This window comes from Ornithorhynchus anatinus, chromosome X4 (genome assembly GCF_004115215.2).
Source record: "Ornithorhynchus anatinus isolate Pmale09 chromosome X4, mOrnAna1.pri.v4, whole genome shotgun sequence".
NCBI classification, from domain to species: Eukaryota; Metazoa; Chordata; class Mammalia; order Monotremata; family Ornithorhynchidae; genus Ornithorhynchus; species Ornithorhynchus anatinus.
Genome location: NC_041752.1, coordinates 3,611,326 through 3,627,816, shown reverse-complemented (window position 1 = coordinate 3,627,816; position 16,491 = coordinate 3,611,326). Strand labels below are relative to the sequence as shown.

Below are 16,491 nucleotides of genomic sequence, written 5' to 3'. Positions count from 1 at the left end.
TAAGCGCTTAACAAATACCATCATTGTTACATGTACGATTAGAACCCAGTACCCCGACCCCCAGGAAGTGGCATATTTGGGATTAAAACAAGTACTCCTGACTCTCAGGCCTATGCTCTTAATAACAATAGTAATTAACAAGGTATTTAAGTGCTTACTATGTGCCAGGCACCGTAGTAAGCGCTGGGATGGATACAAGCAAATCGGGTTGGACACAGCCCGTCTTCATGTTCGGCCACCCTAAACAGCCCAGGCGGGGATTCCTGCTTGCCCTGTTGCCCATTCCCAAGGCCTAAGAGGTCCCTGCCTTGGGCAGCGCCTTGGTTTCCCGGAGTTAATAATAATAATAATAATGTTGGTATTTGTTAAGTGCTTACTATGTGCCGAGCACTGTTCTAAGCGCTGGGGTAGACATAGGGGAATCAGGTTGTCCCACGTGGGGCTCACAGTCTTAATCCCCATTTTACAGATGAGGGAACTGAGGCACAGAGAAGTGAAGTGACTTGCCCACAGTCACACTGCCGACAAGTGGCAGAGCTGGGATTCGAACTCATGAGCCCTGACTCCAAAGCCCGTGCTCTTTCCACTGAGCCACGCTGCTTCTTGGGAGTTGGGAGGAGTGGAAGCCCGGGTGGCCTTGGAAAACTAATTCATAATAATTATGGCACTTGTAAAGCGCTTATTATGTGCCAAGCACTGTTTTAAGCGCTGGGAGATAGCCAGGACCAAGGTAATAATAATAAAAACGGTATCTGTAAAGCGCTTACTATGTGCCAGCCATTGTTCTAAGCATGGGGACAGAGCCAGGATTAAGGTACTGATGATAATAATTACGGTACTTGTAAAGCGCTTACTAGGTAGCAGGCACTGTTCTAAGTGCTGGGAGTGAGCCAGCACCAAGGAAATAATAATTATGGTACTTGTAAAGCACTTACTATGTGCCAAGCACTGTTCTAAGCACGGGGAGAGAGCCGGCACCAAGGGAATAATGATAATTACGTTACTTGTAAAGCGCTTACTATGTACCAAGCACTGTTCTAAGTGCTGGGAGAGAGCCAGCACCAAGGAAATTACGATTACGGTACTTGAAAAGCGCTTACTATGTGCCAAGCACTGTTTTAAGCATGGGGACAGAGCCGGGACCAAGGCGCTGTCAGGGAACGGGAAAGGGCAAGACTTGAGATGCCCGCCGCACCCAAGGAATCGATCCATGGTTTTTGAGCGCTTACTATATGCTCAGACAAGAGAAATAGCGGACGCGATTCCTGACCCTAAAGAGCTGAAGGGCTAGAAGGGGAGATGGACGTTCATATGAATAAATAAGTCATTTGGCCTCGGGTGGAGGGAAGAAGAGGCGGCAGGGGATTGGAACTAGGATGGGATCGGAAGCCAGGCCTGAGGAAGCAGCACCGAAAGAGGTCGGGCCCGGGAGCCAGAGGACCTGAGTTCTAATCCCCCTCTAGACCGTAAGCGCATTACAGACAGGGAGCCTGTCTCCCAAGCGCTTAGTACGGCCATCTGCCCACAGAAGCGCTCAATAAATGTCATCGATTGAGTCTAATCCCGGCTCTGCCACCTGCCTGCTGTGACCTTGGGCGAGTCACTTCACCGGGCTTCCGTTCGCTCATCCGTAAAACGAGGATGCGATACTCCTCCTCCTCCTTAGGCTGCCAGTCCCGAGGGGGTGTGGACTGGGCCTGACCTACTTACCTTGCAGCCACCCAAGTACTTGAAACGTAGTTAGCGCTTACCAAATCCCCCCAATATCTCAAGGGCCCAGGGGGAATGACTAGCCCTTTCAGCTTGACTCAATGGAAAGGGGACTTAGGACGCAAGCACTCAGTACAACGTTCTGCACGGAGCAAGCGCTCAATAAATCCCAGCGATTGGGAGTCGGAGGACCTGGGTTCTAAACCCGGCTCCGCCACCTACCTGCTGTGTGACCTTGGGCGAGTCGCTCCTCCGCGTCCAAGTCCCCTCTTCGGCAAAGCGTGAGTTCGATAGCCGTACTCCCACCTTAGACTGTGAGCTCTGTGTAGGACCGGATGATCTTCTATCTACTCCAGTGCTTAGGACAGTGCTTGGCACATAGAAAGCGCTTAACAGATACTACAATTATTATATAATACACAATATTAATAATCATTAATAATATAACTATTAGGATTAGGTACCTTCTCCCTGGGATCCACGTGACGTTGAAGGGTGACGCCCACTGTCCGCCGACGCCGTTCTGTTGTTCTATTTTACTCTCCCAAGCGCTTAGTCCAGGGCTCCGCACACAGCGAGCGCTCAGTACACACCACTGACATAAGCCTTGTCTGGCTTTACTACCCTTCTAGCTCGTTGTGGGCAGGGAATGTGTGTTACAGTGTTCTTTCCCAAGTGCTTAGTACAGTGCTCTGCACACAGTAAGCGTTCAATAAATACGACTGACTGACTGACCATCATCAACCCATCCAGAATCGTGCAAGGGAAAAACTTCCATCGGGTTTTCCACCACACATCTGGGCGGGCATCCACCATCTCGCTGGGCCAGTCAATCGACCACGGCTATTTATTGTGCACTTACTCTGCGCAGAGCACTGGACTAAGTACTCAGGACAGTCCAATATAACAGAGTTGGTCTACCCAACAAAAAAATGTGGCGTTTCGCTCATTCGATCGTATTTATCGAGCGCTTACTGTGTGGAGAGCACTATCACGCCATGATTTCCTCGCCGTACTGCGGAAACAACTGAGATTCATTCAGTCGTCTTTATTGAGCGCTGACGGCGTGCAAAGCACCGTACGTAGCGCTGGGGAGAGGACAAAGGAACAACGAAGAGACACATTCCTGCCCACGACGCGCTCACAAGTCTAGAGGGATCTGCTCTGCCAGATTCGGAAAAGTGAAGGCTGGAATCGGCGCTTTACGGGGCGGGAGACCGGTGAGCCCCCGGAAGTTGGGTTTCAAAAGCTTAGTACAGTGCTCTGCACATAGTAAGCGCTCAATAAATACTATTGAACAAAAAGCGGTGCCCGGGCCGGCTGATGTTTTCAGGCTCGGAGCCCAGGTGGCTAGCAGGGTTCCATTTGAGTACAAAACGACGTCACGAGAGAGAGGGAGAGTCGTTTTAAAGCACTTTTTTTTATTGATTTCATTGAAAACAGAACAAGAAATGGTCAGAGCCAAAAGACTGCTCTTTAAAACTGTCAAAAACATTTTAACAGAAGAAAAAAAAAAATAAACATGACCGCATCATGAATGTTTAGAAGAGTTGCACAAAAAAAAAAAACACGGTTACTGCACTAATTACAGTATTTAAAAAGATATATGCAAAAAAAAAAAATTATATGACCTGCCAAGCCACCACACAAAAGTTGATGGCAAATTTATTCACACTACAATACTAACAATTTAAAAAAGGTTTTTTTCCTGCATTTTATACTAAAATCACTTTGTTCTTTTTATACAATTGATAGTTTATATTCACTTGGTGAGTAAAAAAAATCACACCAGAATCAGCACCGTAGTTTGTGTTTTGTGTTTGCGTTGGTGTTTCTTCTTTTTTTTTTTTTAAGCTGTTTGTCCCAATGTTCCATAATGGTAGAAAAACAAATCCGTTTACTAAACATCGAAGCCTGGGGTTGAAAAAGTAATAGAAGGTGCCCGGCATCAAAGAAACGGACGGGAGGAGAGAAGACGACTTATTATCTTCGCTCTCTCATTCTTGGCTTTTCCCCGCTCCCCTCAAGCTACAGTACCCTCTGGAAGAAATGCCCGGCAGAGGGTTCTTATATATATATATACGCGTGTCAATATATATAATTTTTTTTTTTTTTAAAAAAAAGCAAACCGATCCTTTTCCGAAGTTAGTGTCTTGTACAATCCCTTTCGATTTTCCTCTCGAAGACGGTTTAATGGGAAAGGAGAGACGGGCCGGCGTGGCCCCGTCCCTGGAGAAAACCAACACTGTGGAACAGTAACGCCCCCCCCCCCCTCCCCCCAGCTTCCCCAACCCCGGGGGGCGGGCCGGGCTCTAACGGAGACGGCTTTGCGGGAGTGATGGTGGCTTTGGCAGGCTCGCACGAAACTGGGTTTGGGGGGGCTTGGGGACCGGAGAGGAAAGGAGAGGGGAGCTCGGGCCCCCGACCGGCACCTTCTAGAAGAGCACGTCGTTCCCCCCGTCCCCCGTGCTGGGCCAACTGCTGGCAGTCATTGGGGGGACGGCCCCCAACCGAGGGGAGACCGGGGGACCCCGATATATGCGCGCAAACCCACAGGCGGATCCTTCCGGAGGGGCCGTGCCCCGAAGACTATCTCTGGAATCCTCGGACCTCGACAGCGGACGTTCGGAAGTCCGCGGTCACGGGTTTGGATTGGGGAGGGGGGGGGGAACGGTTCCGCCCCCGCCCGACTAGGAACGGCGCCGGACGGCGGCTCGGCCGGACCGGGTCGCCGGCCTTCCCTCCCCGCCGGCCCCCCGCCGGGGACTTACCGGAGATGACGGGAAGGGGGCGGGGGGGAGGGGAGGGGGAGGTCCCCCCGGGGCGTGTTCCGTCCCAACTCCGGGGGACGGTCGGTGAGCCGGCCCTTCGCCGGCGGGCCTGGCTCTCCTCTTCATCCAACTGCAAACCGAATAGTATGGAACTCGAGAGGGAAGGTTAGAAGAGTTTCGATCTCGGGGCGGGGCGGGAGGGGAGGCTGGAAGGCGGCGGGGGGTGGGGGCGGAGGGCCTCAGAAGGGGTCGGCGGCGGCGGCGGAGCTGGTGTCGGGGAGCCCGTTCTCCAGGGTCTCCTGGGGCGGGGCGGGCCGGCGGGGGCAGCGGTGCCGTTGGGCCAGGGCCGCGCTCGAGTGTTTGCACTTGGCCGAGCCGCACTGGCAGCTGAACAACTTGCCCTTGATGTCCCAGAACCGCTCTCCGTAATCGAACCTGCGGCCGGGGCGGGGGGGCGGGGAGACACGGACCCAGAGAGGAAAACGGGGGAGGGGGGATCAGTGGACAAGGCCAAGAGTTCCTAGACCCCCGCCGAACTCTCACCTCCCCCCGGGCGTTACCGTGCAGAAACGCCGCCTTTCTTTCTAGACTCGGTCGTTTCCGAGTCTGTTACTTATGGGGCGAGCCCGGGTCGGAAAAAAAAAATCCCTTCAGGGGTCGGTGCACGGTGGAGGTGGAGACCCTCCCGCCCACCGCTCTTCTCCCGGCTCTGCCCCTTGCCACCTGTGTGACTGTGGGCAAGTCACTTAACTACTCTGTGCCTCAGTTCCCTCATCTGTAAAATGGGGATTAACTGTGAGCCTCACGTGGGACAACCTGATTATCCTGTTATCTACCCCAGCGCCTAGAACAGTGCTCTGCACATAGTAAGCGCTTAACAAAGACCACCATTATTATTCTCCCACTCCCTTCTGCGTCGCTGACTTGCTCCCATTATTAATTTATTATTATTGAGTTGCTGTGGCCGTGAGACTGGGGTCCCTGATCGCTACCTAATGGGCAGGGCCAAGGCAGCAGAGGAGCAATCGATCTGTCGATGGCATTTAGTGAGCGTTCACTGCGTGCAGAGCACTGTATTAAGCGCTTGGGAGAGTCCAATAGGGCAGACACAGTCCCTGTCCGCAATGAGCTTACAGCCTAGAGGACGGTCCTGCAGGGCGTCTTTTGGGAATCGTGCCGCGAAAGGGGATTAGGGGGAGGAATCAGCTACTTCCATTTTGGTCCCCGGTAGCCGTGGCCTAGGGAAACTTGGAGAGAACAAGGATTGGGGATTTTCCCTCTAGACCGTCAGTTCGTTGTGGGCAGGGAATGTGCGTGTCTGTCGTTATATCGTCCTCTCCCAAGCGCTTAGTACAGTGCTCTGCACACAGTAAGCGCTCAAAAAATATGACTGAATGAACTGGGGCAGGCGAAACGCGGCCTAGGTTTTCCTCGTCCCCCATTTCCCATCCCTGACCTGTCCCCGGGAGCTGGATCTGGCGACTAAAGGAATCCGGGCCAGAAAAATCCCCCAGAGACCAGAGGGAGGGGTCTCAAGATCTTGGGATTTGGGATCATCCCTCTAGAACGTCAGCTCGTTGTGGGCACACAATATGTCCCCAACTCTGTTCTACCGTTTTCTACCAAGCGCTCTGTACAGTGCTCTGCACACAGTGAGCAATCAAATTGACACTGATTAAAACTCTCCCTCTTTCCAATGCTACAGTTCTAACAATACTACTAATGATGGCATTTGCTAAGTGCTTACTCTGTGCCAAGCACTATTCTAGCAGGTTGGACACAGTCCTTGTCCCTCTTAATCTCCATTTTACAGATGAGAGCACTGAGGCCCAGAGAAGTTCCATACCCTGGTGACGCTGGCGTACGTACCCTAGTTCCTCTCCCGCCTCAATCGGCCGGGTGCTGAAGAAGGCGATCCGGGGGAAGCGTAAATCCTGGTGGGACATGAAGACACGCACGGGGATGAGGTTGGGCTCGCAGAGATGATTGATGAAGCGGCTGACGTTACCATAGAAACGAGCGTCTATGCAGTACACCTCTCCGTCCTACGGGGAGAAAAGGGGCGGCGGTAGATGTTGAGGCTGGTTGCGTGTTGTATCGCTTGGTGTGAAGCAACGAAACGAGGCGCCTTTCGGTTAACCTACCAAATCAACTGGGAGACGCGGAAGAGTAATAGATGGCTTTCTTAGGAGACTTGACTCTCCGTGGGTTTTCTAATTTTAATGGGATTCGTTAAGGGCCTACTAGGTGCCAGATACTATACTAAGCGCTGAGCTAATCAGGTTGGACAGTCCCTCGTCCCACGGGGCGGGGGGGCTCACGGACTTTATCCCCATTTTCCAGGCGAGGCGACTGAGGCCTTGAGAAGTGAAGTGGCTTGACTGAGGTCAAAGAGCAGACGGGGTGGTGGAGCATGATCAGAACCCAGCTCCCTGATTCCCAGGCCCAAGTTCTTTCTGGTAGGCCATGCCGCTGCCTGGCTTCCTTTATTCATTTCTATTCATGTCCATTTCCCCTAGAAATGGAGTTTCTAGCGACTGTAAACTCGTGGGCAGGGAACGTATCTGTTCGTTGTTGTACTGTACTCTCCCAAGCGCTTAGTACAGTGCTCTGCACACAATAAGCACGCAATAAATACAACCGGCTGACTGAAAGGTGACTTCTCCTGTCCAGCACCTGGTCCCTCAGGGTTTATCTACGGAGAAGCTTTGGAAGTCCTGCGGTTTTAAATCTCTGCAAGTATGGAGCTGGGGGTGGACATGAGCTCTGAAAGTCAAATACCACCTTCGTGGAGCAGTTATTATACGAAGCAGTCCAGCCTAATGGCAAGAGCCCGGGCTTGGCAGTCAAAGGATGTGGGTTCTAATCCCGGTTCCACCACCTGTCTGCGGTGTAACGTTGGGCCTCAGTTTCCTCATTTGTAAAATGGGGATTAAGATTGTGAGCCTGGGTGGGAAAATCTCATTACCTTCTATCTACCCCAGCACTTAGAATAGTGCTTTGCACAGACTAAGCACTTAAGCAATACCGCGAGGGGGAAGAAAAAAAGTGGCAGAGCCGAGATTAAAACCCAGGTCCTCGACTACCAGTAAGAGCTATGTCAAACCCCTTTCTAAGCGCTGGGCTAGGTACAAGTGAATGAGGTCAGACACAGTCCCTGTCCTACACGGGGCTCACAGTTTTTAAGGAGGAGGGAGAACAGATATTTAACCCATGTGGGACAGGGACTTGTCCAACCTGATTATCTTAGACCTACCCCAGGGCTTAGAACAGCTGCATCATCCTCTCCCAAGCGCTCAGTCCGATGCTCTGCGCATAGTAAGTGCTCAATATATACCACTGATGGATCGATAAAATGCTCAGCACACGGTCTGCACTCAAGTACAACTGACTGATTGAAAGTGGCGAGAAACCAGGGATTTTTTTTTTTTTAACTAGTGTTGACAAATACTGCAAGAGCAGGATTTTGGGGGCCCAAGACCCAGCAAGAACTTAAAGGGTGTAATATCCCCCTAACAGAATCTTTGCTTGGTGGGCGGGGGGCTGCTTCCCTGTGCGACTCTTTTCCTTCCGATGGTTGGCCATTAACAATCGCCTCGCTTCCCCCGACGCCACATTACCTTGTTGTCGAGGTCAAAGAGGTAGGAGTCCTCTTCCCGCACGTCCGCTTCCGAGTCCGAAATCAGCTCCCCGATGTACCTGCGGGAGAGGGGGAGGGAAGGGAAGGAAAGGGTGGCGGTGAGACCCCCGGCTTCGCCCCGGGAGCCGGCCGGGCCCCGGCGGGTGAACTAGCCCCGGTGATTTGGAGTCCAGCTTCAATGCCCACCCTGACTAGTTGGCCCCGCTCTCAGCCCCGCAGCACTGATGGGCATTTCTTCTCACTATGCCTCCCTCTCTCCTACCTCACCGCTGATCCCCCTGCCCATGTCCTGCCCCTGGCCTGGAACGCCCTCCCTCCTCAAATCCGACGGACAATGGCTCTCCCCCTTTTCAGAGACTTATTAAGGGCCCATTTCCTCCAAGAGGCCTTCCCTAAGCCTTCCTTTCCTCTTCTCCCACTCCCTTCTGCGTCACCATGACTCGCTCCATTTATTCATCCCCACCCCCAACCCCACAGCACTTATGTCCCTATCTGTCATTTTATTGATTTATATTAATGTCTGTCTCCCCGTCTAGACTATAAGCTTGTTGTGAGCAGGGAATTTTGCCTCCCAGATGTACATATCTGTAATTTACTTATATTAATGTCTGTCTTCCCCTCTCTAGACTATAACCTCATTGTGGGCTGGGAATGTATCTGCTTATTGTTGTGATGTATTCTCCCAAGCGCTTAGTACACTGCCTGGCACTCAGTAAGAGCTTAACAAATACCGCAATTATTATTAAAAAGACTCTGTTGTATCGTACTTGCCCAAGCACTCGTCCAGTGTTCTGCACGCTGTAAGCGCTCAGTAGATAGCATGGATCGATGAGTTCGTTATGGGGAGAGAGACGTGGCCCTAATTGTGTCATCGCACCCTCTCCCAAACAGTGCTCTGCACACCGTCAGCGCGCCACAACCACCACGTACGGACGGAGGGCTGTGAAGTTCCAGGTTTAAGGACGCCCAACTTACTCGCACACGAAGGTTCCCAGTGGAATGTCTTGCAAGGATCGGACGCCCCAGCCCATATTTTGTGTCCGGTACAGTTGTAATCGCGTCCTGAAAAACAGCCCCGGTTGCGACGGGAGGTCACAGGCAGGCAGCCAATGAGCAGCGGGGGAGTAATGGGCCCAGAAAGCCCCCTCGCCCCCGATCGGAAGGGTCCTCACTTGGCGGGGGGGACGGAGGGGAGCCAGACCCTCTGCTTCCAGGCCGTGCCCTTGCTAAGTGGACATCTGTTCCATCACACCACACGCGCGCACCACAGAGGGAGAGGCCACCTCCTTCCTCGGAGGCCAAAGACCTGGACGCCCCGACAGCCGAGAAGGGCTGACCGCATTCAAAACCTGTCCTCCCCCGCTACTTAGACTGAGCGCCATGTGGATCAGGGACTGTAACCAACCTTATTATCTTAGGTCTAGAAGAGCGCTTGGTACATAGCAAGCGTTCGACAAATACCATAATTATTATTATCCCATGCACCACGAGCTGTGTCCGACCTGACGAACTGGTTTCTCAGCTCGCTGTGGGCAGGGAGTGTGTCCATTATTGTTACACTGTACTCGCCCAAGTGCTCGGTACGGTGCTTGGCCACACAATAAGCGGAAGATAAATAGGAGTGGATGAATCAAGGGCACGGGCCCTCCTCTCGCTCACCTGAGTCCGTTTTGGACAACCCGGTTGCGGCAATTCCTCCAACACGAACAGGCGTGGTTACACTCAAAGATCAACGGTGGCTCTGCCATGTTGAATTCCGGCAACAGTCGACCATCCTACGAAAAGGGTAACGTGTTGAAGATGGGGTCAGTGTCCCGCTCTTTCTGTTTCAATTACCAACGGACCTTTACAAATCCGCCCCCCACATAATAATTATGGTGTCTGTTAAGCGCTTACTATGTGCCAGGCATTGTACTAAGCGCTGCGGTGGATATAAGCAAATCAGGTTGGACTCAGCCCCTGTACCACATGGGGCTCACAGTCTCAAATCTGCATTTTCAGATGAGATAACCGAGGCCCAGAGGAGCCAAGTGACTCACCAAAGGTCACAGAGCAGGCAAGTGGAGGAGCTGGCATTAGAACCCGTGACCTTCTGCCTCCCGGGCCCGGGGTCCAGCTCCTACGCCATGCTGCTTCACATCTACTTATCAGTCAAACTTAGCGTTTTAATTACTTTCCAGGAGGAAGCAAATGTAACCCCCGCCTTGAGTACTTACAACTTGGCACCAGTTAGAACACATTCACTGAGAGGTAAGAATTAATCCCTGTTTTCCCTGAAAATCCTGCAGTGTCAGGAAAATTCCTCATTTTCATTTCAAGGCACTGCTTAGGAATTCACCCTGGATTCCAACACAAATACTCCAGGCGATCTTAACTCGTTTAACCTTCCCTGCCTCGCCACGATTTGAGGTTCGGGGCAGATAAAGACCACCCCTGTTTATAATTACAGAAACACACAAAAAAGCAAACCGTGCCCGATGAGTTTAATGTTTCGTCTCACCCGACAGTTGGATCTGTGGGTAGATAATATTGATAATGAGTTGGGAACTTGAAAATGCAACCTAAGGTACGTAACCTAGGGAATGGTGGTATGAACGACAAGGCTTTGCTAAACCTTAAACGTGGCTACCCTGCTGTCTTTTCGTTGACTTCCATGAAAACACCATGAGCTTCGAGACCTTCAGAACACAGATTCTCAGAGAAATCTCTTAGATATCTCCTTTCTAATTAATGACATGCTGGGCAATGAAATTGTCAAAGGAAACAAAAGAGGAGAGATTACTTAAAAAAAAAAATCTCTGGAGAGATAATCTTACATTTTAGGAGGCAGAAGTAATTTCTCTCTTTGCAAGAGGTGGATGGATCTAAAATGTAGCGAGAAACACTGATGTCCTTACGTGGAAGAACCTCCACTTGGGAACATTCTCCCCACCGGGAGAAGCGGCACAGCCCAGCGGAAAGAGCCCGGGGCCTGGGAGCCGGAAGGACCCGGGTTCTCCTCCTGGCTCCGCTGCCTGTCTGCGCGTGACCAAATCACTTCAAATCCCTGGGTCTCAGCGACCTCATCGTGAAGAGACGCGGATTAGGACTGTGAGCCCCGCAGTGGCTGTGTCCAACCAGATCAGCTTGGATCTATCCCAGAGCTTAGTACAGGGCCTGGCACATAGTAAGCGCTTAACAGATACCATTAAAAACCAACCAACCGGCAACCACCGCTATGCTCACCTTATCATACCAACAGCGCATACTGAGTTGTCCACACATGCAGTTGCTAGAGGAACAATCGTCTATGCAGACGCAGTACTAAAGGAAGGCAAAAGCAGAAAGTTATAGGGATCGTTCCCTTCCCGCCTCCAAGTTCTAAGATCAGCCGATACTCTCTGCTCTCCGTCGGCCAACCGACAGATGGGCTCCCGTTTCTGAAGAACCACTGTCCTTAACCACTCTGCTTAACCCCACCGCTACCCGACAAACCCTGTCCCCGTCTCTTAAAATCTCACCTGCAGGTGGGTGATGTTTCTGTCGATGTTCATGGGCGACGTGACGCAGTTCTGGGAAACGTACTTATAGTTGCTCGGACAAGGCTCGTTGTCCACCGCGTTGACGCAGGGAATGGGAATTCGCTCGTAGCCTCGGGCGATGTCTCTGCAGGGATGAATGGGCAACTGGACGGTGAGCGCTCGGCTATCTGAAGGGGCTCCCTTCTTTCCCCTCCCGCCCAAACCAAGAGGGACACTGGCAACAAAATCACCTACGGGAAAGTGGGACCAAAATGACCCTGACTTTGCTCTCGGAACGTGAAAGAGGCGCGACGTCGTGGGTGGACGGGAGAGATTTCTTCCCTGCCCCCGACCCGCGTTTCAAAGTCGCAGCAGCTACTACTGATGAACACCCGAGTTTGGGGGTGTCGGGGGAGGGCCGGAGGGGACCGTTTTAGCGGTCGAGGGTCCGGCCGGCCGGACTCGTACCTGCTCATCGTCTTCTCTACCTGGGTGGGTTTGTCAGTGGGCGATTCTTGGAGGGTCTTGTTCATCTGCAGAGTCACCCAGACCTGAGAGTTGAGACTTGAGCACTGCAGTGGGGTCTCACCCTCCTTATTCTTCAAGCTGACATCAGAGCCACGAGAGAGAAACAGGCTAAAAAAACCAAAACCCCAAAACGCTCAAATCTTCCAATCCATCAACCGTACGAGACTTCCAGAGATAAGACTACGGGCTGCCGGGAGCAGGGTCAAAGGCCGCTCGCTGAGTTAGGGCTTTCGGAGGTAGGTCTGTGGACGTCAAACGATCACACCAGCCCTCGTAAAGGAAGGCGACATTCTGACACGCTTCTCCCCCAATTCCATTCTGGAACCTCACCAAGCACCAAACTCCCATGAGTGTGGAGGGAGGGCGGTTAATATGTGTTTGTGTGTTTGGGGAATGTGGGGAATAGGGTGGAAAGAGGCCAGATGCAACTGCCGAAATCCTGGATATGAATCCCTTCCCAGCTTTTAAGAGAAGAGGAACTGGGTGATCACTAACGCACCTTGTCGCCACTCCACACAAACTGCCACAGAGGCTGAACGGAGCAGTTTGCAAAAAACCATGCAAAAAACACCTTGCTTGGGTTTATTTATATTAATGTCTGCTCTCCCCCGCCCCCCCCCAACTCTTTAGATTGTAAGCTTGTATGAGCTTAGTTCAGTGCTTTGCACAAAATGAATATGACTGCACTCAATAAATACGATTAAATGGTTATGGGAAGGAAACGTGGCTGTTAATTCTGTTGGATTGGGCTCTCCCACGCACTTAGTATAGTGCTTTGCGCATATTAAGTGCTTAATATAGACCATTTTTTATGGTATTTGTTAAGCATTTAACTGTCAAGCCCTATTCTAAAGCACTGGGACGAGTACGAGTTAATTAGGTCCCATATGGGGCTCACAGTCTAAGTAGGAGGGAGAACAGGTATTTATTCCCCCTTTGACAGTTGAGGAAACTGAGGCCCAGAGAAATGAAGTGACATGCCCAAGGTCACACAGCAATCAAGTGGCAGGGCAATCGGCAGAGCAGATATTAGGACCCAAGTCCTCTGAGTGCCCAGTGCTCTTTCCACTTGGCCATTGATTTGATATTTATTGTCTTAGGTCCACCGGCCTCAATACCTACCAAAATGTAAGAATGGTGTCGAGTGACCCTCCTCCTTCCAAAGAAGATTCCCATTCCCCCCAATTTCCCTAGGAAGTGCCATCTGGACATGACTGCCCAGAAAGCATTCGAGGGTCTATTGCCTGGATACTGCAGCAACAGTTTTTCCTCAAGAACTAGAGATATTTTAGATTCACTTAGGGCCCACAGAAGCAGCGGGGCCTAGTGTACAGAGCACAGGCCTGGAAGTCAGAAACTGGGCTCTCATCCCGGCCTTGCCGCTTGTCTGCTGGGTGACGTGAGGCAAGTCACTTCACTCCTCCGGGCCCAAGTTACCTCATCTGGAAAATGGGGATTAAGGCTGTGAGCCCTATGTGGGGCAGGTACTGTGCCCAACCTGATTAGCTTGTATCTATCAGCGCTCAGTACAGCACCCGACACAGAGTAAGCACTTAACAAATACCACAAGTAGCATTCTTATACGCCTCTGGACTGTACGCTCGTCCTCTGGACCGTCAGCTCATGACGGGCAGGGACCGTGACCGCTAATTCTGTTGTATTGTTCTCTCCTGAAATTTAGTGGATCGAGCACAGGCCTGGGAGTCAGAAGGACCTGAGTTCTAAACCCAGCTCTGCCAACGTCTGCTGTGTGACCTTGTGCAACTCACTCCACTTCTCTGGGCCTCAGTTACCTCAACTGTAAAAAATAGGGATAAAACTGTGAAACCCATATGGGACAGGGACTGTATCCAACCTGATTAACTGGAATCTACTCCAGTGTCTGGCATATAGTAAGTGCTTAACAAGCATCATTATTACTATATTATTATTAATTCACAGCTCCAGACTGAAAGGTCGTCCTCTGGACTGACCGCTCGTGACGGGCAGGGAGCGTGACTGCTTATTCTGTTGTGTTGCTCTCTCCCAAGCACTCGGCACAGTGCTCTGCACACAGAAAGGGCTCTATAAACGGCACTGCTTGTTATGTCGGGGGAAAGGGGACGTCAGAAGCCGAGGAGAGGGGTGGCCGTAGAAGATCTACTTACACCACACATTCATAGCGGTTCTCCCGGGCGGCGATGTGCAGGGGGGAGTCTCCGTGGATGTTGACGGCGTGCAAATCGCACTTGGCAGCCAGCAAGAGCTCCGCTATGTCGACGCAACCTGAGAAGGCTGCCCAGTGCAAGCAGATATTCTCCTCCTGGAGGGAGAGACACAAGAGAGGCCATTTAGCACGTTACGGCGCTGAGGTCCCACAGGCCTAATGCCAGACCGGTGGCGGAGCCTGGATCGATAACTAAAGTGCTATCTGTTATGGGTTTTTATGGTATTTGTTAGGCGCTTACTATGTGCCAGGCACTGTTACCTGATACGAGGTAATCAGGTTGGACACAGTCCATGTCCCACATGGGGCTCACAGTCGTAATCTCCATTTTACAGATGAGGTATGAAGCAAGGAGAACTGAAGTGACTTGCCCAAAGTCACACAGCAGACAAGAGATGGAGCCGGGACTAGAATCCGGGTCCTTCTGACACCCAGGCCCGGGTTCTATCTACGCGTCAACCACCGCACTAGGGGGGCTACCAGACTGTTAGACCGGACCCGATTAGTGTTCCCCTTTGATCTCACAGTCCGAGGGAGAAGGAGAATAGGACTGACCTCTCCATTACACAGATGTGGAAAGCGAGGCCGCTCCGTGCAAGAGGCAGGGGTTGGTGGCGATACAGACGAGGTCCCCAAATCTAGACGCCCACCATCCAAAGGGTCACTATCTCCCACCCTTCTCCCTCTGGCTACGCTTTTAAAGAGATGAGAAACCCGGGGATGACAGCCCAGAAAGGCTCGGAGACTTACGTTGTCTCGGATGTTAATGTCCGACCCTTTGGCGAGGAGTAGTTTCACGAGGTCGACGTGCTTGTACTCGGTGGCCCAGATCATTGGTGTCCAACCGCCGTCATCCTGTGGGCGAAGGGAGAGGGGAAGAAATGACACGGAAGGCTTCCTGGTAGGCAAGGCATCGGCTCCCACGCATTTCCTTCACGCGCCGACCTTCCCCCGGGAGAGAAAGTCTTTCCGCCCTTGTGGCAAGGATGCCGCTGATGCCCATCGTAATGACGGCTGCGGTATCTGTGGGTGCTGTTAGAGTGGAGGCTGTCCAGGTGAGGAGGCTAATATTCAGGGATTCTGGCAGGGAGCTCTTAGCTGACGGTCCGGCTAGGGTGAGCCGGAATTAGAACCCAGGGCCTTCTGACTCCCAGGCCTGGGGTCTATCCACTAGGCCATGCTGCGTCTCTAAAACTACAATTTTAAAGGCCCGAGATCAGTGAATGCAAGGGAGGTGGATAAACAGGCCGTCACACTCCCCATAAAATTGGCCGCCATTTCAGGAGTAAATTAATAATACTACTACTAATAATTGTGAAATTTAAGCGCTTACTATGTGCCAGGCACTGTTAAGTGCTGGGTTAGAAACAAGTAAATTGGGTTGGACCCAGTCCCTGTCCCATGTGGGGCTCACGGTCTCTAGCCCCATTTTACAGATGAGGGAACTGAGGTCCAGAGAAGTGAAGTGACTTGCGCAAGGTCCCAGATCAGACAAGTGGCGGAGCCGGGATTAGAACCGTGACTCCCGGGCCCGGGCTCTATCTACTAAGATGTGCTGCTTCTTTTAAAATCCCACTGGGATATTCAGGGGCTAGGGATGCCTGCCGAGCTTTGGCTTCCTCAACTTTAATCATCAAATTTCTTCTCTTTGCATAGCTAAGGAGCATTTGGGCGAGTCACCAGCCAGAGCTCCCAAAATGACTGTCGGGGTATCAGTGTCCACTAGACAAATCCTCACAACTGGGACCTGTTTCGACACCCTCGGGGAGATGGCGTGAATGGTCCAGAGGGGGATGGAGAAATACACCCTCGGCTGGAAGCTCGTCGAGGGTAAGGATCGTAGATTCTCGCTCCTGTCGTGGCGGGGCCGAGTGGTCTAGAAGGAAGGTGGAGGACCCTGGGGTTCTGGTCCCGGCTCTTGGGTGACCTTGGGCAACTCATTTAACCGTCCCTTGCCTCGGTTGCCCCATCTATAAAACAGGGATAATACAACACCTGACCCTATCTTGCAGGAGTGTCGTGAGGGCTACACTGAAGTAGTTGATGTAAGGGGCTTTGGTTTAAAAAAAGGAAAAAAAGCACTAAATACAACTCAGACAAACTTGTATCTACCCCAGCGCTTAGAACAGTGTCTGA

General features: G+C 51.8%; 1 protein-coding gene across 11 annotated transcripts in view; it reads right to left on the bottom strand.

The window, feature by feature from the left end:
* Positions 1 to 3,111: 3,111 nt before the first annotated feature.
* The window catches only part of EHMT1 (euchromatic histone lysine methyltransferase 1), a 106,490-nt gene continuing 93,110 nt past the window's right edge, over positions 3,112 to 16,491 (bottom strand). For 10 of the 11 annotated variants that reach the window (XM_029054318.1, XM_029054314.2, XM_029054323.2 and 7 more), the window contains 10 exons: positions 15,106 to 15,210; positions 14,297 to 14,451; positions 12,090 to 12,257; positions 11,622 to 11,766; positions 11,347 to 11,424; positions 9,781 to 9,896; positions 9,097 to 9,183; positions 8,102 to 8,180; positions 6,351 to 6,526; positions 3,112 to 4,916 (listed from right to left, as the gene is read on the bottom strand). In XM_029054318.1, the coding sequence (XP_028910151.1) occupies positions 4,721 to 4,916; positions 6,351 to 6,526; positions 8,102 to 8,180; positions 9,097 to 9,183; positions 9,781 to 9,896; positions 11,347 to 11,424; positions 11,622 to 11,766; positions 12,090 to 12,257; positions 14,297 to 14,451; positions 15,106 to 15,210 (1,305 nt within the window). In that variant the 3' untranslated portion in view covers positions 3,112 to 4,720. The remainder of the gene's footprint in view (positions 4,917 to 6,350; positions 6,527 to 8,101; positions 8,181 to 9,096; positions 9,184 to 9,780; positions 9,897 to 11,346; positions 11,425 to 11,621; positions 11,767 to 12,089; positions 12,258 to 14,296; positions 14,452 to 15,105; positions 15,211 to 16,491) is intronic. The other variant, XM_029054316.2, reaches the window with a different exon arrangement.